This window comes from Nycticebus coucang, chromosome 5 (genome assembly GCF_027406575.1).
Source record: "Nycticebus coucang isolate mNycCou1 chromosome 5, mNycCou1.pri, whole genome shotgun sequence".
NCBI lineage: Eukaryota > Metazoa > Chordata > Mammalia > Primates > Lorisidae > Nycticebus > Nycticebus coucang.
Genome location: NC_069784.1, coordinates 112188112 through 112211550, shown reverse-complemented (window position 1 = coordinate 112211550; position 23439 = coordinate 112188112). Strand labels below are relative to the sequence as shown.

Below are 23439 nucleotides of genomic sequence, written 5' to 3'. Positions count from 1 at the left end.
TTGAGCCACAGGCACTGAGCCAGTAAAATGATTTTTTAAAAATATATCAGGGCAAATACATGTTGGGAAATGCTTATAAAATGGGTGTTATGTGATTGTATTTGGTCATAACATCTATATGAACATTCCTTTTCATTAGTTTTTAGTCTCTAGTTATTGGGTTATATACTTACTGGAAAAGTAAATATCTATTTTAGTTCTATATGATATTGAGTTCTCTCTTGCCATGAATTTATTTTAATAATTACTTTATAATGTGACCCCTAAGTTTAACTCTGTAATAGGCAAGGCACATTACCAGCCAGATGGACACTTGACACACTACAAGAAGATAATGGAAAGCACAGGTAATAACTAACCCTTGGACAGTGCTGTGCTTAGTGATTTGTCCAAGTTTAAACTGCTGGTCAGTGGCAGAATCAACACCTGGAATGACAGATACTCTGAGAGAGCATGAATATAAAAAGCTTCCTATGAGTAGAATGATGTATTATCATCATCTATCAGCAGGACAATAAAAGGCCACAAAACAGCATTAAAGAGCAATAATTAGGTGTAACAAATCCTTGGTTATACAAATACCAAGGGCACTGTGTTTATGAGAATGCTAAGTCTGAGCTGGAACAGAGCAACAAAAGGAAATTGAAAGGGAATTTATGTCGAAGGGGTATTAGAACACAGTGAAATGATCATAGCTGAGAAATGGAGCCAGTGGAGATTCATGGTTAAAACAGGGTTGTTCTCAGTGAATGTTCTGCCAGTGAGGACCCCTGGGTGGAGATGGAAGGTTTGGTGGGAACGATGTTAGGGACTACCCTTGGCTTCCTCCCTGTGAGGTCACCTTGAGTGGCAGTGACTTTGGCAAAGGTATCGTTCCTCTCAAGGGCTGCTGCTTTCCAAGACTCCCTCCTCCAGTTACATTTATACCTATACCCAGATGAACATGCTGCTCTGTGGCTCTCCTAACTCTGTCCATGTCCTTGTTATCAGTACTTTGTAAATGAACTCTCTTCACATTATCCCAGTGCAAATGCCGCTGGAACCCTGAGTGATACATTCTGGAAGATTCCTCCCGGTTGTTGCTGTGATTATTTTGTGAATAATTTAACTTGATTTGCTTGTTCTTCCTTCTCCATCATAATGATTCTTGACTTTTTCCCATGAAGTTCAGGTGGTGTGCAAATTATTAAGAGAGGAAAGTGCTTTGAGTTTGCTCCATTTTTTAAGAGAATGACTTATCATCCACAATCACAAGTAAGAGAGAAGCCAAAAGTAAGTAAAATAAGGGAACAGCTTTATTTTGCTACAAGGCAGTACGTACAACATCACACGAGTCCAGTGCTGGCTATCTTGCACCAAATGCTCTTAAGGCAGAAATGGTCTATGAACCCCCTACTCTGTCCACCAGCTGCAATTTGCTAACCATAAACTTAAAGACCACAGGAATGCTGAGCAAACTCAGATCCCGGACTTAAAAAAAAATAAAAAATAAAAACAGGCTGAGTTAGAAACAGAACACAGGACATCAACAACATAGATCTCCCAAAAAAGAAGTGCAACACATGCTTTTACAAAACAACAATAATAAAAAAATAATAAAACACGACAACAAATGCAAAAATCTCCCAAACAAGTTTTTCCAATGTATAACAAAAGGAAAAAGGAAAAAAGTATATATTTTTTTCCTTACAAAAGGAAAAAAAGTATATGCATTTATGTAAAAAAAATTTTAAAGTCTGAAATACTAGTGCATAGTCAATTTCCTAAAACTGAATTTCTTTTCTTTCCACCCAAGCTCTACTGCTCCTGATACTAGCAGCATGTCTACAGGCTAAGACCATAGCAGCAAAACACATTTTTTCATTTGGCATTTACAAAATTAAATTACTGAATAAAAATATAATTTTTTTATAAAACTATTTCATACAGTCATATTTTTTGAAGCAAGCTAACAAAAAAACTCATAAAATGGTTTGGTACAATAAATGTACCTCTGATGGTATTAACCAGAAATGAGCATTTACAATCCTAATTGATATTTTTCCCATGGCATTAAGTCAACATGTATAGTAATGCTTTTACTGATTTTGTGAAATCTATGTATACATTTAGTGATTGAGAAAAGTGAAATACTGGAAGTACCTTTTTGTGTGTAAAATTTCAAAAGAATTCATCACAGGAAGAAAAAATACTGATCTGTTAGAGCTTCTATAATACAGATAAATCATTTTATGTTTTTTAAAAAATCTCCATTAAGATATTAACAACTGGCTACAATTCATTACCTAATAATTTAGGTAAGACTGTTATTTATTTATTTTTTAAAAATACTTTTAGTTGGGTGAAATCTTCTTCAAATCCAAGAAGATTTCACCCAACTAAACGCACTTGGTGCTGCTGCTCTTAACTGTTGTACCACAACAAAATAGGTTCTTCTCCCATTCATGAAAAGTCTCATGTTGAGGAATGATATATCCCCAGTGAACTTGAAGTGTTCTGAAAACCATAATGCTTTTCTGGAAACGTCTCACATGACCAGTGTCCGGGCTGAGAATGCATTCACGTATTTATGAGCCTGACCAGAGGCTGTCATCTGCTCTTCCATCTTCCCACAGGATGTGGGTTCCCAGGCACCGCTGCAAGGCTGATGGGGAAAGAGAGGGAAACCATGAGGCCAGACCGGGAAGACCATACTGTAGTCCCCAAAGGGATCCCCACTCCCAATGGGACCAGCATATGAAAAGTTGAGTAAGTGGTTGACACCAGGAAGCCTTCTTCAGATTCCCTAACACCCAGAAATCCAGCATTCTTAAGAGATACCAATTATCAGAAGGCGTTTACCATTAACAGGGAAAACCCACTCCAATCAGTTTCATAAGATACGATCTCATCTTCATTCTCTAATGCCTTGTCTATCAGGTCATTTTATGAAGCAAGAGACAGAAATCAGCATAATTCTCCAGACACCTGGGGTGTGTGGTGGGCATCTTCTCACCAAGGAAACTGGTGAGTCCTTGAGCAAAGAAGCTCATGTAGGTGCTGGAACTGATCAACTTCCTCTAAGAGTCATATGCATTTTTTCATCAATTAATATCTGTTTATCAGTATGGCTTAACTTTTAAAGACACACTGGAGGATACAAGACAAAACTAATATCTAAGGACAGCATTTCAATGCCAAGGACAGTGTTTGGCACATCACACACACATACATATTTAGATAGTCTGGAAAACAAAGCTTCAGAGTAGAGGTAACTTGCCCAAGGCCACTCCGCAGGTAAGTGGTGCAGTGGCTTTGGACCTTGCTCTGTCTCTGGCTATGTCTCTGTGTCGCCTCAAGCAAAAACATATACTGTTTATGCCTCATTTGTTTCCAAAAGGATTTAAGATGGTTACAAAAGGAATATAAGACCATAGGGTTTTCAAAGTGTAGAATGCAGGGCCACAGGGAAACAAATATGAGCACAATAGCAGACCCTTTGTATGTTAGAGTTCTACATCTAGGGGTTCACCCAAAGCTGGATCAAAAATATTTGGGAACATGGCTTGGCTCCTATAGCTCAGCAGCTAGGGTGCCAGCCACATACATGGGAGCTGGCGGGTTGGAACCCAGCCTGGGGCCTGGCAAACAACAATGACAACTACAACAACGAAATAGCTGGGCATTGTGGTGGGTGCCTGTAGTCCCAGCTACTTGGGAGGCTGAGGCAACAGAATCTATTAAGTCTAAGAATTTGAGGTTGCTGTGAGCTGTGACGCCACGGCATTCTACCAAGGGTGACATGGTGAGACTCTGTCTCAAAAAAAAAAAAAAATTGAGAACAAAATTGCTGTTTACTGAACATGTACAAACTTTTTCTTGTCATTATTCCCTAAGTAATACAGTATAACAAACATGTCTATAGTATTTACATTGTAGATATTATAAGTAATCTAGAGATGATTTAAAGCATACAGGAAGATGTGCAGGTTATACGCAAACATTATGCCATTTTATATCAGGGACTTGTGTATCCATAGATTTGGGTGTCCTCAGAGATACTGAAACCAAACCCCAACAAATACCAAAGCACAAATGTAATATGAAGATGGATGAGATTTGCACCCAAACACTTACTCTGAAGCACAGGGCCTCGGCTAGACGTGAGCCCCCCATGTGACTGAGCTCTCTAGCAACTGATGCAGAAAGGGAAACAGAAACTTAGACAGGTAGAAGATTTGGTGCCCATAAGCTCTAAACAAAAGCAGTGGTTTAAAAAAGTATTATCCCTATCTATGAGAGACTACGTTCCATAGGACAAAAGAATAAGAAAGGCCTTTGCTCTTCAGAGCCTAAAGTGTCACAAGTAAAACAGACGGGACAGTAACAGACAGTGTGCGCAAGCTCACAGTGGAGTGAAACAGACGGGACAGTGACAGACAGTGTGCGCGAGCTCACAGTGGAGTGAAACAGACGGGACAGTGACAGGCAGTGTGCGCGAGCTCACAGTGGAGTGAGACAGACGGGACAGTGACAGGCAGTGTGCGCGAGCTCACAGTGGACTGAGACAGACGGGACAGTGACAGGCAGTGTGCGCGAGCTCACAGTGGACTGAGACAGACGGGACAGTGACAGGCAGTGTGCGCGAGCTCACAGTGGACTGAGACAGACGGGACAGTGACAGGCAGTGTGCGCGAGCTCACAGTGGACTGAGACAGACGGGACAGTGACAGGCAGTGTGCGCGAGCTCACAGTGGACTGAGACAGACGGGACAGTGACAGGCAGTGTGCGCGAGCTCACAGTGGACTGAGACAGACGGGACAGTGACAGGCAGTGTGCGCGAGCTCACAGTGGACTGAGACAGACGGGACAGTGACAGGCAGTGTGCGCGAGCTCACAGTGGACTGAGACAGACGGGACAGTGACAGGCAGTGTGCGCGAGCTCACAGTGGACTGAGACAGACGGGACAGTGACAGGCAGTGTGCGCGAGCTCACAGTGGACTGAGACAGACGGGACAGTGACAGGCAGTGTGCGCGAGCTCACAGTGGAGTGAGACAGACGGGACAGTGACAGGCAGTGTGCGCGAGCTCACAGTGGAGTGAGACAGACGGGACAGTGACAGGCAGTGTGCGCGAGCTCACAGTGGAGTGAGACAGACGGGACAGTGACAGGCAGTGTGCGCGAGCTCACAGTGGAGTGAGACAGACGGGACAGTGACAGGCAGTGTGCGCGAGCTCACAGTGGAGTGAGACAGACGGGACAGTGACAGGCAGTGTGCGCGAGCTCACAGTGGAGTGAGACAGACGGGACAGTGACAGGCAGTGTGCGCGAGCTCACAGTGGAGTGAGACAGACGGGACAGTGACAGGCAGTGTGCGCGAGCTCACAGTGGAGTGAGACAGACGGGACAGTGACAGGCAGTGTGCGCGAGCTCACAGTGGAGTGAGACAGACGGGACAGTGACAGGCAGTGTGTGCGAGCTCACAGTGGCACTTGGAGGAAGAAGGGATGGGGCACTGGGGAATTGCCAGGCAGTGTTGCAGGGAAAGAGCAAGAATATGCAGGATTGAGAGAGAAAGATGTTAGCAGGAGTGTGATGGGACAAGTGGGAGAGAGGGGAAAGAGTTGAGTCAGGAGGCTGTAATTTGTACATGGCTGATGCGAGGGACAGGGGAGCCATCCAGCGAGGAAGGGTGAGTTAAATGACAACATTTGACAATCCTTACTATGTGCCATCCTGCTTCTAAGTGCTATTGGTGTCTCATCTCATTTAATTCTCACATAAAACACCTGTGCCACAGGTAGGATTCACTGCATCTATATTACAGAGCAGGTCAACTGAAAGAGAGAATTTAGGCAACATGCTCAAGGTCACCCAGCTAAGAAATGATGGAGCAAGAATATGAACCCAGGGCCTATGGAACAAGGGCCCAATCCCCCCATCAGTTCATGATGCTACTTCCATTTAGCATTCTCATGAGGAACAAGGCAAGTAACTCTGTGGGAAATTGTGTGGCCAGGACATCAGGGCCTTGGAAACCAGGAAAAAGTGTTGTGATAGGTCCCGAGAGTCACCAGACTTTTTACCAAAGCAGTGTGATAATTGTTCTTTGGTAAAGTGGTGGTGGTGGGGGGGGGTTCCTCGCCTAGGGGCTGAATCAAAATTTCAGTGACATAAGGTTTGCAGTGCCATGTTCTACCTTTAAACTTTCCTAGGACACAAACTGGGTTTCTTAACTTGTGCCATCTCCCCATGGATGTAAATAGCACTGCCTAAGTATACAAATGTTTACTTTGAAAGCTCAGAGGTTCAACAAAACTTGAAATACTACATAGCAAGATGGATTATCTTAATATTTCCCAGGAACTGAGTCTCACAAAAATGACAAGATAAAGATGACAGATATTTTGAGTTGACTTCTGACACACTGAATGTTATCCTAAACAAATTCACCACGTTAATTATAGCATTTGAGCTAGTTCTCAATGAATGATGTTCCCCTAGTGTATTTCACTGGTGTGTATCTGCCGTATGTAGTACAAATTCCATATTTTAGTTTAACTGACCGCTTACATGTTGATGCTAAAAATTTCCAGTGTAGCTTGGAGCACTAGATTGATACAAGAAATATGGTGGATACCTACCACAAAGTACGGTGCAGGGCTTAGAAGCATAGATTTTAAAGAACAAGTGACAAATGAGGAAGCAGAATTTTTTTTTTTTTTTGAAACGGTCTCGCCTATTGCCCTGGCTAGAGTGCAGTGGCATTATCATAGCTAATTGCAACCTCAAACAACTGGAGTCCAACAATTCTCCTGCCTCAGCTTTCCAACTAACTGGGACTTCAGGCACCCAACACAGACATAACACCTGGCTAATTTTTCTATTTTTAGTAGAGATGTGGTCTGGGTTTTGCTCAGGCTGGTCTGGAACCTAACCTCAAGTGATCCTTCTGCCTTGGACTCCCAAAGTGCTAGGATTACAGGCATCAGCCACCGTGCCCAGCCATAATGGAATATCTTAAGATGTTAATAACTTGTATGTAAACTTAACATTTATATAAAGACAAACACAGAAAATATTTGAAACAAATGTAGTACAAAAGGGAATGAAAATAAGAATGGAGACAGAAGCAAGGACCAAAAAGAAAGGATTCTTTCTGTTTTTCTCTGGCTAAGAATTTTTCCGCCAAGCACAGTGGCTCACTGGACTCCAGTCCAAGCAATAGAGAGAGACCCTGTCTCAAAAACTAATAATAATAATAATAATTTCTATTTAGCTGGGCTTCAATTAATTTAGGATTAATTTTCTAAATGTGCAAATTAAGTATATTAAAACTCTACGTTAAAGAATCGTTTGCTTGCTTTTACTACAAGTCAAGTTCTAATTCTTTGTAATATACATAGTACTTACGCTGACTCAGAATTCCCAAAGATCATTCAGGAGACTCTAATACTAAATATTATCAACTTAATATAGTTTCAGCTTACAATTTGGCTGTGTTCTTGTTAGATCCCCTACATGACTCCTCATATTATTCATTATTTGTCTCTTCCCCCAGGATCAGATAATAAAACAAGAATTAATATAAAGAAGGTACCACATATTTTCCATTAGTATTTTGAGAGACCTTTTCATACAGCATAATCAGATTCTCCCAAGTCAGAAGAAAATCTACCAAGGAACAAATCAAAATGACTGAAACATCCAACATCCAGAAAGTAGTATTTTGGAGGCATATATGCCCTGAAACTCAGAGCCTCAGGTGGGTGAGATGACTTGGAACACCTGCTTCTCCCAGTATACACAAACACCAGGATGCCGCAGCCACTGTGTGTAGGAGGAAAAAGGCCAGCAAGGGTGAGCCGGGCAGCTCCTTCCTGCACCAGGAGAGCACAAAGCAAGCACACCTCACAACAATCAATGAAACGAACCTTCAGAGCAGACGCTCATGGCATGAATGGAAAAGGAGACCACAGGTTCAGTCTCTAATTAAAAAAAAAAAATCCTTCCTTCCCCTATTCTTACCCAAATCCCTGAGGCCCTAAGCCAACTTTTCACATAGATAGGACAGTTTTGACAAAAGGTTAAACACTTTTTTATGCTGGAAGAACAATTTTTAAATACTGTAATATTTATCTTGTTTCCCTGTCCGTAAACCTGAGGTTCATTTATGCTAAAGAATGGACAAGAATTCTTGTTAAATTACTAATCTGTTGTGCTACTGCAGACACGTCGCTCCGTCCTAACTCACGTGAACACTAGTAATCCTACCGCACATGCTCCTCCCTTGGCCAGCGAGGCATCTTGGAGGCATCTTGCTCATCCCATAATGTGCCTTTAATTGCCCCTGGGCAGAAGTGCACTACAAACAGTCTGTTAAAGCTTTACCTGGGATATCCTGCTAAAAGCACTTTAAGTAAATAAATATTCATCAGTGTAACTGGCTTATTGTACCCTCAATGAATCCCCAACAATAAAAAAAAAAAAAAAAGAAAGATTAAAAAAAAAAGTAAATAAATATTCAAAACTTTTGTAGAAAATGAGAATTAAAAAGAAACAAGACCACGCCCACAGGTGGTTTTCTATCAAAATTAGATTATCTTCAGATTTTTGTTTAGAATATAAATAGTTTTTTTTGTCATGCTGAACAATTACTACTATTATTCATGTTAAATTCGTATAGCAACTTCACACAGTATCTGCTGACATCAAAAGCCTTGTCAATTATGTTTCACAATCTGCAGACTTAATAAGACACTTGTACAAATCATAAAAAAAAAAATTTGTAAAGCCCAAGCAACTCATGAGATGGTCTGATGTCTTTTTTATGTTTTGTTTTAAAATGATAATCAGGTATACATGGTATTCAAAAGAATATGAAATAAAAATTCTCTGATTATTCTGTTGAACCCATCTGAAAAAAAAATAAGCTGGACTTTTTTAAAAAGTCAGAATTCGTCCCAAAGGGATATGTTTTTTAAATGGATCAGTTAGAATAGATAAGGCAGAAATCTTTAGTTGTCTCTCAGAGGTCAGGGATGAATGGAAGCTGAAATGTTGCTACGATAAGGATACGCAATTGTTCCCACAAGTAAATGCTTCCTTTGGTCAGCACAAATCAATCCAATGCCTCCAATTTAAAAATAAATAAATAAATAAACAAATACCTCCAACTTCAGAGTTGCTAATTTTTCATAGAAAAGATTTTTCAAAGTTAGGGGATTTAATGTCCAGATGGTGACTGGAAGTTGTCTCATCTGCCCACGCCTCCACTTACCAAGTCCAAATTCACCACCGCTAATGTGGGTGGACCTTTCTCAAATTCGAAGTTTGTCCCAGTTGTCTCTATGGGTCTCTTGGTCTTACATGTTTATAGACTTTCCAACAGTTTATATCACATAGTCTAAGGTGTCACAATTTTTTGGAAAAATATCCTTTTCCTTAGTCACATAGGAGTTCCAAATTATTAAGAACAAGACCAATGCCAAATTGCTCTAAAGCAGTTCTATCTTTGTTGGCTCACCCGAGGAAGATTCTATCTCAGAGTGTTTATCCTCTCCAAGTGTCACCAAACAAAACAAATAAAAAATCCATGGCTTGTCACATCTGGAGCAGGATGCCCTGACTCTGAGCTCAACATATCTTCCCCTTCACTTAGACTCGGTTCAACTCAAAAGCTATACACACACACACAAAACTTGCTTCATTTATAACAACCAGTGAAATCAGGTCACTGAAATACTTCTGACAGTTACATGAATTTTTCCAGGGTAGGTGGAAAAAAGTGACCAAAAGGGAGAACCAAATGAGTGTTCACACATCCAGAGGAGCAGGTCAGCACAGCACGCGAGATTAAAAGGGCTCAGAAAGATCTCTATCACATGCACACTGTTTCCACCTCTGTTTAAGTGTCAACAGAAGCAGCAGAAAAATAGAGAAAAATCAGTAAATCAGTTGTTTCATCTCCATAACACTGAGAGGTTTGACTACTTTTATTTCCACAAATCAGTTGAATCAGCTCTTTCTTTTGGTGACCCACTGACACAGTTCTGCAAGAGTGGAGCAGGGAATAGCATGCTAGAGAGGAAATAATATAGTACAGAGCAAGAAAGCCTAGTCCCGGTTGAGGGTTGCTGGCCCGTGTTTCCAAGCACCGCGACTGTGCACAGGCTCTTCCTGATGATAATACCATCCGCACACTCTGGTGAGCATGCTGCCTTCTTGAAAACAGTATTATTTCTACTTGATCTTCACGGTAACCTCATGGGAGAAGTGGAGGATATGCTATGGTCCCCAATTTATAGACAAGAGCAATTTAATTCACTTTATTTCATTCAGCTAATGAATTAAAGTCATGCATTTTGAAAATGGTGGAGTCCAGACTGGAACCCAGGTTTGTTGTTCCCACGCCAGCTTATTCCCCCTCTCAGCAATGCCTTTCATGCAAAAGGGGTCTGCCTTATGTTTTGAAAAACATAAAATTCCCATAAACAGGGCAGCGCCTGTGGCTCAGTGAGTAGGGTGCCGGCCCCATATGCTGAGGGTGGCAGGTTCAAACCCAGCCCTGGCCAAACTGCAACAAAAAAATAGCCGGGCGTTGTGGCGGGCGCCTGTAGTCCCAGCTACTTGGGAGGCTGACGCAAGAGAATCGCATAAGCCCAAGAGTTAGAGGTTGCTGTGAGCCGTGTGACGCCACAGCACTCTACCGAGGGCGGTACAGTGAGACTCTGTCTCTACAAAAAAAAAAAAAAAAAAAAATTCCTATAAACAAATCACATAAAGATAGGACCAATCTAAAACACACTGAACCAAGAAGATGAGGGAGAAAGTGAGTTTTAATACTAGCCATGATATTTTAAAACTCTTTGATGCTATACAAATGTGTTTAAGTAATAATGGCTTGAGAAATTGACTTATATTAAACTCAACATTTTAAAAACGAAGGCCATGACAAGCCACGTCAGGAAACTAAAATTTAAGGCTGTCATCCTGTGGTTACAAAAAAGAGGAAAGTGAGTGAGTAGAAAGCATATGAACACATCTTTTACACTTGGGTTTTAAATAGGAATAAAAGGAAATTAAAATTTAAGAGAAAAATACAGAAGTTCAGGCGGCTTATAACTTAAGTATAGTTTTGCATCTACCAACAAAAATATCTATCTTAAGAAAAGTTTGTTAGCATAATGTACTTTGTTCAAAACGTAAAGCAAATTGAAAGTCCACGGAAGGAAACAGGTCTTTTCTCCACGCTGAGGGGGTGTGGTGTGAGCATGTCTGCCCTGGTCTCTCTTCGGGTAACTATCGGATGGCACAACCCAGTAGGCTTCCAGTGACTATGACTTTCTTGCCCCAAACTGTAAGCTTTCCAAGTGGACTATTTTTACTATTTCCTCATTTATGATCATTTTATAAATTTATCGACCCCAACCTCTATTCCACATAATGTGGGTAACGGGCTGAGTCCTGACAATAGTACAAGGTGAAAATCTCATATATTCTGAGCCACATAAAAGACACAAATGTCAAAAATGTCTCAGTCTTGGAAGGTGCCGTGCTTCCAAGTATTGGTCAATTTCCTTCAGATTTTCCTATTTCTGAGAATAAAGTTTCTTGTAATATTAAAAAAAGAAAAAATGTCTCAGAACATTTTTATTTGAAGAATACCCCATTTACTCTTACAATTTAACATTCATTCTACTTTAAAAAGAAAGAAAGAAACCCAATAGATTGTGCAGCTGCCACAAATTCCTTTCGGAAAAAGATCAAGAATAAATAATTTAAAAAATATAAGCTTCTATTTAAGCATTATAGCTTATAAATGAGGGGATAGATGGCGAGTTCTGAGTTATTAAAATGCATTGTGTCTCAATGACAACCCACACAACACTGGGCATATTTAGCACCAGATTTTGGTCTCTGCAAACCATTTCACCCTAAAAGGATTCAGAGCACCATGGGGAAACGGTTGACCTCAAGAAGAGAGTTAGGAAAGGTGGCTGTTAAATTGAAGCAACTTAAATTCATTAAAATTAAAAATTTTGTTCCTCAGAGGCACCAGCCATATTTAAGTGCTTAATAGCCACATATTACTAGTGGCTGTCATGTTGGAAAATAGTGCATTCCCCCTGTAGAAGTTCTATTGAACAGCGCTGGTCTAGAGATGAAAAGAGATTTAAGAGACTTAGCAACCCAATGCAATATGTGAAATTGTTTCAGTTTTGATAAAACAAATAATAAAAGGATTCTTTTTTTAATTAATGGGAAAATTTAAATACACTCTGGGATGTGCTTCCACTTAATGGGCACAATATAAGGGTATATGGCACAACTCTGGGGTGCAGGACACAGTTACAAGAGGGACTCTACCTAACAAATGTAAACATTGTAAACTAGTTGTTTGTACCCTGACATTAACTTGAAATTTAAAAAAAGAAAAAAATAAATATACCTTGGGAGTGAGAATGTTAAAGAATTATTGTTAATAAAAATGTGTGATAATGGGATTAGGTTATATATCAAAATTCCTATTTGTAGAGATACATCTGGAAGTATTTTTATATATAAAAAAGTAACATTTTATATTATTTGGACTCTACCTTAAAATACTTCATAAAAATAAGAGAAGTATGGTAAAATGTTAATAATGGCTAAATAGAGAATGTAGTATATTTTTTGTACTTCTATGTGTATTTAAAATTTATCATAAGAAAATGTCAATGTATCGTATTTCTAATTTTAGAATATCAAATTTAATTTACACAGATCTATGTGCATTTTTACATGTACATTTGAAGCAAAACCATAAAGGCCCAAACAAATGGGCCTTAAAAACAATAATAATTGCTGTCTTAAATATTATTACCATAATCAAGCCACAAATGATTAAAACTGAACCAACAAAACGCAGAACGACCCAGTTTTACAGTCTTCAATAAATTGTTCTTGAACCTAAGTAAAGTATTTAGACAATTAGGTGGATAGACAATCGATTACCCCATACAAGTGGCAAATATTTTACATTTAGAAGCACCTGAGAATCAGATTTTGTTTCAATTAAAAGAACTATGACAAAAATGTCTAAATAGTTATCTACTTCATATTCAGTTTATTATAAGTACAAATTATGTACCCTAAGTCAAATAGATCATTTAATAAATGCACAATATAGTCAATAATGCCTGGTGTGAGCAATCTGCCTGATTAGGTAAAACTGGATTACCAGTGGAAATATACAGGGTGGCCATAAAGTTAGTGTGTAATTTAAAATTGCACACGAACTTTATGGCCACCTTGTATATAAAATGGCATGTTATAAGCAAACAAAATTACCAAATTGCATAGAAACATATACACTGTTGAATCAGGATTATATGAAATGCTGGGGGGCCAAACACAGCCACACACAGATCCTTTTTCCTCTTCTTCTTCCTCCTTTCCTCCTAAAACAATGACGCAAAGGATCTGGCTAGCCCACTCCCTGAGAAGTCTGTGTCCAAAGACCCTACCTTTCCAGACAAACTGTGGAATTTGCCCAGCCCCCATTGTCCCATATAAAAAGGGGCCTCTAATTGCCCCCAGGGAGCAGATGCCTTCTTTGCACTGCCCAGGTGGGTCACCTTCCCTTTTCAAGAAACATGGCCTGAACATCTCTGCCGCCTTGTCTCTAGGCACCGCTATTTACACATTTTATGATATACAAGCAGTATATGTTTAAATATTTAGAATCACTTGATACATTTTCCAATATTTATCAAAAAGTTTTAAATATTTTAGAAATTATGTATTTCTATGGTATCAGAAACTGGATCTCCAGGACACAAAGGAAGGAGATACTTGGTGTATAGCATTTATTCATTTAGTGAATATTTCTTAAAATCAGTCAGTTATCTATTACAGCGGATTACTAGACTATATTTGATCAGTATAAATCAAAAGACCATATAGTGTAAATGGAAGCCTAAGTCACAATTATTCAGTTTGGTGGAACTGACAAATATTGCCTTTCTCATGTCACATGCATAGATGACAACCTCGGTATACAAACATTATAATCTAGAGAATGTCAGATATGATTCATTAATATACCAGAAAATACATATTAAAAAGCAGAACCCCTACTTAATTTTGAGTTTCAGAAATAATATAGATATATTTTTGGAGACAGAGTCCTATTATGTTGCCCTCGGTAGAGTGCTGGGGCGTCACAGCTCACAGCAACCTCAAACTCTTGGGCTTAAGGGATTCTCTTGCCTCAGCCTCCCAAGTAGCTGGGACTACAGGTGCCCACCACAATGCCTGGCTATTTTTTGTTGCAGTTGTCATTGTTGTTTGGTTGGTCCAGGCCAGGTTTGAACTCGCCAACTTCTGTGTATGTGGCTGGCACTGTAACCACTGTGCTATGGGCACCAAGCCCAGAAATAATATTTATTTTAAATAAGATATAATTATGTTGATAAAATTCCACTTTGATTATGTTTTGAAAAATGTACTCACAGTAAAAACTCGGTGGCAAAACATTGGGCCTTTTTCTCATAAATACTGAGGTGCTCAACCAACTTTTATACCATATAAATTGTATATCAGTACCATGTTCTATTCTAAATGGTTTGCATACAAAATATAACCCAATTATAACCTAAGAATATGGGGAAGGGGGAGATGGAGGGAACAGGATGGGCGGAGGGAGGGTGATGGGTGGGACCACACCTAGGGTGCATCTTATAAGGGTACATGTAATGTAGAATGTAAATGTCTCAACATAATAACTAAGAAAATGCCAGGAAGGCTACGTTAACCAGTGTGATGAAAATGTGTCAAATGATACCATAAAACCAGGGTATGGTGCCCCATGATCGCATTAATGTACACAGCTATGATTTAATAATAAATTAAATAAATAAATAAGAATAATAAAAGCCATTAGGATTAATATTAGGAAAATAACCAGGGTTCTTCAACTTATGTAATGATAAGGCTCAATATATATTTATATGTTTGCTATTTAAAATGCACTTTTTTATACTACTATAAGTATAGATAAAACCTGGCTGGGGTACAAAATATACATATAACTTAAATCTGTCTTAAAGTACTAATAGAAATAGTCAAATTCTGTGCTATGGAAACCAAGAGCCAAATAACTTAGGAGGGCAGAGGAAAAGCAAAATGAAGAAAGGATTGACCTTCCGGACCCACGTCAGCTCTCAGGAAAGTTTTTAAATGGCTGCCCTGGGACTGGATGGCTTCACAACACCTTTTTGTGTTTATCCTATGTTCTCTTTATTTCTCAATTCTCTGTGATATTCTGGGGTCTCTTCTACGGGGCCCGCATAAGCCTGATCGACTCAGGAATTTCTCCAGATTTGCCCCAAGTACTGACCTTCCCCACCCCACATTCCAGTCCACAGACATTTCACCAAAATAACTACTGTCAGAGGCCACGCAGGAAACAATCAAATTGAATAAATAAGCAAAATGTGCCTATAACCCTTTCAGTCATATTTGTAATATGTTTAAAAAAACACTAAGTGTCACAAATACTTTAACAGAGGAAGTTTTTAGATTCTCACAATTTAGAGCCAGAAGGCACATCACAATGATAGGAAAGTCCTTTAAGGGAATGGGCAAGCTCTCAAAGGCTGCCATCCCATTACTGTACCTTTGAACTCACAGCATGAAATATGACTTCCAGCTTTTGAATCCAAGTTCTCCACCTGCCCCGGGGGTTTATGAAGTTTCCCTCCCAGTAGCACAGGAATGGAGGGGAGGGCTCTGCAGGTGGCTGGGTATTGGGCTATTTAAAGTTGAGAACTACTTTAAATAATTTGGGGGAGAACATTTGCATTCTTATTTACATTTGGCTCAGGATTAATTTGAAATTTGTTGTATTTCATCAACGTACACCCACTTCAGGGCTACAGGGGAAATCTCTTTTGATATTAAAACCTGACTGCAGATGGCCAGCTACAGATTAGCCACAGAACATTGACAGTTGACTTTCTTATTCTGATAGTCAAATGATCTTAGTCCCAGTTACAGTAAGAAATGTTTCATTTCTTCATGCTTTCAGAATCTGCTCTCATAGAAATTTCTAGCATGTGTCATATGAGCAGCAACGAGAAATTATAAGAATATTTTAGACATTGAGAAATTGTTTAAAAGCATCGCTCCTCTATGTCTAAAATGTTAAAAAGCACTACCAGCACAAGATGACAGTTTTTCATTAAAAGAATTTTAAGATACCAATGTTGGAAGAGCAATTACCTGTAAAGGACTTGCCAGGCACCTGTTTTTAGGTACTGTAAATGCTTTGAGAACATTGTCTTCATCTTCTGACACTGGCGTCATCAAAATGGAACTTGTAAGAATATTCTAAAGGGAAGAGAATAATTTGAAATTTAAATGAGTTTATGTAACATGACAGCCAATGTTATTCTAACACTCGAGAGAGTAGATTACTATGAGATGATGCCTATTAGTATGAAAAAATGCATGTATCTGCCAGAAATTCTCTTCCTTGTAATCTAAAAGAACTCAGCTACATACGAACCCTAATCCCATGGTGGCAAACATCATCAAAACAAAATGCTTCTTTGGAGTCCCACATATTTGTAGGCATGTGGTAGGCACTCAAAAAACATTTGCTAAATGAATAAATATGTGCTTTTAAAAATAGAAGATTTACTAAGCTTGGGGAGAGGACTCTTTATTTTCCTATGTTGGTACAGAACTATGTAGAGCTATATAATGTTAAAAATGGTGAAAAGTAGGTTTGGTGCTTGTAGCTCAGAAGCTAGTGCACCAGCCACATACACCGGAGTTGGCAGGTTCGAATCAAGCCTGGACTTGCCAAACAACAATGACAACTACAATCAAAAAATAGCTGGGTGTTGGCGGTGCCTATGGCTCAAAGGAGTAGGGTGTCGGCCTCATATGCCAGAGGTGGCGGGTTCAAACCCAGCCCTGGCCAAAAACTGCAAAAATAATAATAATAATAATAAAATAAAATAAATAGCCGGGCATTGTGGTGGGCACCTGTAAGTCCCAGCTACTTGGGAGGCTGAGGCAAGAGAATCGCTTAAGCCCAAGAGTTTGAGGTTGCTGTGAGCTGTGATGCCATAGCACTCTACTGAGGGCAACATAGTGAGACTTTGTCTCAAAAAAAAAAAAAAATGGTGAAAAGTAAGGAACTTAATGGTGGTTACCAAAGCAATGCCATATTGGGTATAACATGGGCATCTACTGTAAGCATGTTAGGTGCTACCTAAAACAAGTGACAACTTAACAAGGACGGCCTATCATGCTTGGAAGACAAATAAAGGAAAATATAAAGATTAACATAGTTTATGGGAATATCTGTGTAGTGTAATTTTTAAATGGCAAGAACATTCAAATAATAAGAAATAATGAAAAAGTCTGCAATGGAACAGAATCTGTTTCCAATGCACAAACAAAATCTCAACTTTATAGTCTATATTAAAAATCGTCTAAATAATCACATGCAAGAGAGTATTTAGAAATAAGATGCACTGAAGAATGAATGCTGCAACCACAGTAGCCCCACATGCCAGACCCAGGGCTCAGTGAGGCACCAACATCACATAACAAGTCGAGGGCTTGCGTGCAGGTACTTACTGGTGCATCTGCCAGGGGCGATGTCTGCGTGAACAACTGAGTATTCAGACTCTCCCCTTCCCAGTGGTGTGAACAGAAAAAGTTTCCTGCCTTATCAGTTGGAGATTCCACCTAAAAGCAAACAAAGTGCTTTGTTGTTTTTAGAACTAAGAACTTCCCATGAAACATTTGAGTCATAAAACATTTATGCTCAAAAGTATATTTCTGGATAATCCTTCAAACACTTATCTTTTTTTTTTGTGGTTTTTGGCCGGGGCTGGGTTTGAACCTGCCACCTTTGGCATATGGAACCGGCGCCCTACTCCTTGAGCCACAGGCGCCGCCCTCAAACACTTATCTTTATATGAAAGCAAACTCACTGTATCTAACTATATACACTATGTCTCACCTGTTGGAAATGCCTCTTGCCAACAGACTATAACTTTGATCCTTGCAGGTTAGCTTCCCTTTCTTGTACACTACATGGATCACTAGGAAAGTTTTGAGACAGACTGTTATGGTCCATTATTTCACTTACAAGAAACACAGTTGATAGTGTTTCTGATTCACCTGTACAAGTTTCAACTTGTATGAATTAGATACTAATGATTTGAATTCCACTTCTCCATGATATCGGAAAATGATCAATCTGTCTATCTATCCATCATCAGAGATTTGAAAAGGTATTGTGAGAAGCTGCCTTCCTCTCCTCCCTTGGCCTCTCTAGCGTGACTTTTCTCCAAACATGAAGTCGACAGAAAGAGGGTAGCTTCCCCAGTGACAGACCAGTGCCTACATTCTGGCAGTGGCTTTTCACTGCATTCTGTGTGAAAATCTTGTATGAAAAAGTGGTGTTACAGAGTGCCAAGGGCAGGCTCAGCAAGCTTGCACGTAAGGAACAAAGGGAGCGGAGTTCACAGTTTGCTCCTTCCGAAGGATCTCAGGTTTACCTCTTGTTTGATCTTCTTCAGTAAGGGAGGTCCACTTTCTCGAAACTCAGGAACCATTCCAGATTCATCAGATTCCTGTTTGATCACATCCTGCAGGTCTTCTACTAGATGAGAGGGTGTCTGAGGCTAAAGGGAAGAATGTGCATTTATACATCAGAGGAAAACTCCTGTCTGTAAGCCAACTAAACCCAAGAACCTTTCTAAAACTTACTAGCATCTTCAGGGGACCATATTTAATTTCTTGAGCTGCAAGTGCATGTTTGAATGGTGTAGGAGTTCTTGGAGAGCTTTCTAGGATTGACCTTTTGATAGCTGGAGTTCTAAAACTTTAAAAAGAAAACAAACAGTGTCTCAATGTAAAAGATCATATGTCCCTACATTGCTGAACCTGCTATATTAAATATCTTTCCACTGAATATAATAAATTCTATCATTGATATGGTTTTGGAATGGAATATTGGCCTTGGAATTTTGAAATGGAATATTGGAATATATGGTATTGTTATGGATATGGTATAGGTATGGAATATGCTGATTAAATCATATTATTCATTAAGAAAAATATGTATATCACATATTTTCAAATATTTCAAAATATTATACCTCTAAGGCCAAGAGAGTGTTACAATATTTTTCATCTTCCCTTAATGGTTCTGAAAACACATGCAGTGCTCTTTGGTCTATTAGATGACTGTACGTAGATCTCATATTATTTACAAATGAATTTAATCTATCATTATAATAGAGTCCACACTCAAAATACGTTAATCTTAGAAAATTTTTTCTTTGTACTTGGGAATAATAAGAATGCACTTCTTGGCTTGGCACCTGTAGCTCAGTGGCTAGGGCACCAGCCACATATACCCAGCCCGGGCTTGCTACAATGACAACTACAATCAAAAAACATTTTTTTGTTGTGGCCAGCACCTGTAGTCCCAGCTACTTGGGGCTGAGGCAAGAGAATCACTTAAGCCCAGGAGTTTGAGGTTGCTGTGAGCTGTGATGCCACGGCACTCTACCTAGAGCAACATCGTGAGACTCTGTCTCAAAAAAAAAAAGAAGAATGCACTTCTTTTAAAGGTTTCTTATCATTGACACTGACTTTCTCTGCTATTTCTTTGGCCTGGTTAAGCCTTTATGGAATAAAAATGATTTCTTAGTCACCCCTGGGCTTCTAATTATGTGATATTCCTGGGGATTCAGAAGATACCTTATTTACATATGTTTCCAAAAGAGAAAATAAGATTAAAAAAATGAATTAACTAAAGAATCATATTCATTCTGAAACTTAGAGAAGAAAGGAGGTTGAAGATCTTATTTTCAGTGAGAAGAAAAGCCTTATGGAATGAACACACTTAATGAAAAAGTTATATGAAAACTAACTCTGTAAATAAAGGACATTTTGAAGAGAACTGCAAAAGATAATTTAGTTTATCCTCCCACACTATACCTCTAAAGACCTGTAACACGCCCAGGATTCAATGCAGGAACACACATAATTACATATAAGTGGCCAATAATAATATGTACATGAAAGTGCATCAGTCACTTGGGGTCTATGTAAGTAAATAAATAATATTTTTGAACCAAAGACTTACATAGTATTTTCCTTTTGAGTTTTCACAGTCTGGTCCCTATGAAATGGTGTTGTAACAGTCAATTTGTGGCCATTGAGAGGGGTAGAAGTTAAAGAAGGCATTTCCAAGTCTAAGCTTTCGTGGTTACTGGAAGTATTCAAGAACTAAATATGGAGAGAAAGAAAAAAATTACTTAGATTAGCCAGTGATACTTTATTTTGCCCAATTTAAAAACTACACCTTGATGGCAAGCAAGTATGTTTTACTGACCCAAGATATAAAATAGTAAAGATGTTAACAAGGGTTGGAGAGGGAATTGTTTTATTTCAATTTGGCACCCAAAATTTGGAGTGTGGTTTCCAAGAAATAAAAATCTAGGCTGGGAGGCCGAGGCAGGTGGATTGCTTGAGCTCACAAGTTTGAGACCAGCCTGAGCCAGGAGCAAGACCCCTTCTCTGAAAACAGCTGGGCACTGTGGCAGGTGCCTACTTGGGAGGCTGTGGCAAGAGAATCACTTGAGCCCAAGTGTTTGAGGTTGCTGTGAGCTCTGACACTATGGCACTCTACTGAGGGTGACAAAGTAAGACTCTATCTCAAAAAAAAAAAAAAAAAATTTAGGCTGAAAAATGCTGAAAAAGTTATAAAATCCTTTAAAAATAGTCTCAATAAATGACACTTGCCAGCCAGCTGTGGTGGCTCACACCTGTAATCCTACCACTTTGGGAGGCTGAGGCAAGTGAATTGCTTGAGGCCAGGAGTTTGAGACCATCCTGGACAACCTATTGAGACACCATCTCCACAAAAAAGAAAAAAATTAAGTAGGCAAGGTAGCCTGTACCCACTATTTGGGTAGTTGGAATGAGACAAAAAAATAGAAAAAAAAAAAAAAAAAAAAAAAAAAAGCACATCTCATTCTGTTTAATGGAAAATGTCTTTTTTTTTAACAGAATCTCGCTTTGCCCAGGGGCTAGAGCACAGTGTCATCACCACAGCTCACGCTAACCTCAAACTCCTGGGCTCCTATAGGGGGCAACAAAGCGAGATTCTGTCTCAAAAAGGATGAGTTGTGGGGTTTTTTTTTTTAGGAGACTGGGTCCTACCCTTTTGCCTAGGCTGGAGTACAGAGGTACGATCATAGCTCACTGCCTCACCACAGCCTCAAACTCCTAGGCTCAACTAATACTTCTCCCTCAGCCTTAGGAGCAGCTGGAACTACAGGCATTACTACCATGTCTGGCTAATTTCTTAAAGAAAATTTTTTCAGAGATGGGGAGCTATGTTGCCCAGGCTGTTCTTGAACTCCACGGCTCAAGGGATCCTCCAGCCTTGGTCTCTCAAAGAGCTGGGATTAGGATGAGCTGCTGTGTCCAGCCTCACATGTGCTCTTTATTAACATTAAAAATGTTAAATTGATTTTTGGAAATTAACAATTAGTATTTTTCTTTCATATTTTGTTTTCTTTCATTAATAATCTATGAACCAAAACTGTTATTATAGAACATTTACATTTTGTGGAAAACTCTTGAATAATAAACTATGTCCCTCAGATCACCAGTTTTCCGGAAAAATAAAAATGTTCTTTACATGACTCCAAGGTAAAATAAATTTGGGAAACAGAACCTATCATAATCTCCTTCTGAAAATTCATAATGCACAGTATATTAATAACTCTGAGAAGTCCTGAAGTAAAGAAACCAATTTTTAACTTTGTTTGACTCAGTGTTTCCCAAACATCTATACTTACGTATTTAAGGTTTTTTTCTAGAACATATAAGAAAGTCTTCCAGAACATAGTTTGAAAACTACAGGAAAAAAATATATAATTTTATACCTATCATTTATCCACACTTAAAAGTTTTTCTTAATGGATATAATTGGAAAAATGTTTTAAAGTGCCAAATTATCTATTAATTTTAACTATTAACAATTTAGAAACACAAGTCTCTGATAAGAATTAAACTTCTATGCCTTAAAAACATTATGAAATAAGAATATTCGTGGCAAAAACTGCATCAGTAAAATATTCTGACACAAGTCAAAAGAGAAAATAGTGAGAAACTGAAATTAAAAATAAGTTATTTTCCTCAAGCATTTGTTCTTCATCCTTCTTCCTAAATATTTCTGCTTAAGGATGGATTGGAACCTTCCAATTTTCTAGTAGCAACCCAAATGTTACAGAAACAAAATTTGGTTCCCTCATTTCCTGGGTCAGTGAATCACAAAGTAATAAATGAAAAAGAGGCAGAAATGGTGTTAAAAAATTTAAAAGGAAGAGATCAGATGGAAGAAGAGGAAGGGTCAGAAATGTTAAATCTAGTTGCTGAAAGAAATAAAAGCACATCTCATGCAACTAACTACCTTTTAAACCACCATAAAAGTCAAAGAGAGAGAATTATGACAAAATCATCTGTCAGCCTGCAGACAGCCTGAGCTTTGGGAGACAGCACAACTTAGCAACTGCTAGATTCAGCAACGGAATGAAATCAGCCGGGGCAACAGTAATTAGTCATTTGTTCCAAAGGATTAGTTTCTAGATTATTAAGGTTCAGGTGTCTGTTGAAAATTAGTACCAGCTGTGCAGACAGTGGTGCTCTACCTGCGAGGGTGAGAAGGGGAGGCTTTTGACAGGGGAACGCTTGGGAGTTGAACTGCTGACGTCAGCAAATATGAAGGAGCTAGAGTCTCCAGTGGCTAAGGGTCTGGCCTGGCCCCGCCTTTTTCGAAGGATGATCAGTGGAATTGTGCTGTGCCTTGCAGGAGGAAAGGCCTTGGGTGGGTCAAGTGAACCCTCACCCAACAGGCGTCTGTTCACCCTTGGGCTAGGCTCTCCTGCAGGCCTATTCCCATTGCCCTCTCTCTGCTGAAGCCGTGGGGCTCTGCCTGTGTGATGTTGGCTAGGTGAAAAATCTGCTTCTTCAAAGAATTCAAAACTGCTGAGATCACACCATGATGAAGAATCCTGAAACAACGTGGGAGGCACAGAACTTTGAGACAGTGTGTGCATAGTGTGCCATCGTCACCTGCAACACGGCGCTGAGGGAGAGATGCTAAATGCGAAGCAAACCGGGGCCCGTCTGTGGGACTTCTTGAGAAACAGCTTCGGGAGGAACAGTGGTTCCCTTACATTACATTCGAGTGGTCTAGTGTGTTCCCTCAAGGCTGGTCCAATGCGTGGGCTTCACAGACATCCCAGCACCCTTATCATTTGCATGCAATCGAGAGCAAAAAGAAAACCTTCTCTAGATGGCACATTACAGCAATATTCATCCTGTCTGGTGGGTACGCAGTAAGTGCTTTTTAACCAACTGGGAAAC

At 39.4% G+C, this 23439-nt stretch overlaps 1 protein-coding gene across 2 annotated transcripts in view; it reads right to left on the bottom strand.

The window, feature by feature from the left end:
* Positions 1 to 1299: 1299 nt before the first annotated feature.
* Positions 1300 to 23439, bottom strand: part of MYB (MYB proto-oncogene, transcription factor) — a 38600-nt gene continuing 16460 nt past the window's right edge. The window contains exons 10-16 of one of the 2 annotated variants that reach the window (XM_053592570.1): positions 22722 to 23084; positions 20147 to 20289; positions 18760 to 18874; positions 18549 to 18674; positions 17620 to 17730; positions 16249 to 16356; positions 1300 to 2644 (exon numbers count right to left, since the gene is read on the bottom strand). In XM_053592570.1, the coding sequence (XP_053448545.1) occupies positions 2528 to 2644; positions 16249 to 16356; positions 17620 to 17730; positions 18549 to 18674; positions 18760 to 18874; positions 20147 to 20289; positions 22722 to 23084 (1083 nt within the window). In that variant the 3' untranslated portion in view covers positions 1300 to 2527. The remainder of the gene's footprint in view (positions 2645 to 16248; positions 16357 to 17619; positions 17731 to 18548; positions 18675 to 18759; positions 18875 to 20146; positions 20290 to 22721; positions 23085 to 23439) is intronic. The other variant, XM_053592569.1, reaches the window with a different exon arrangement.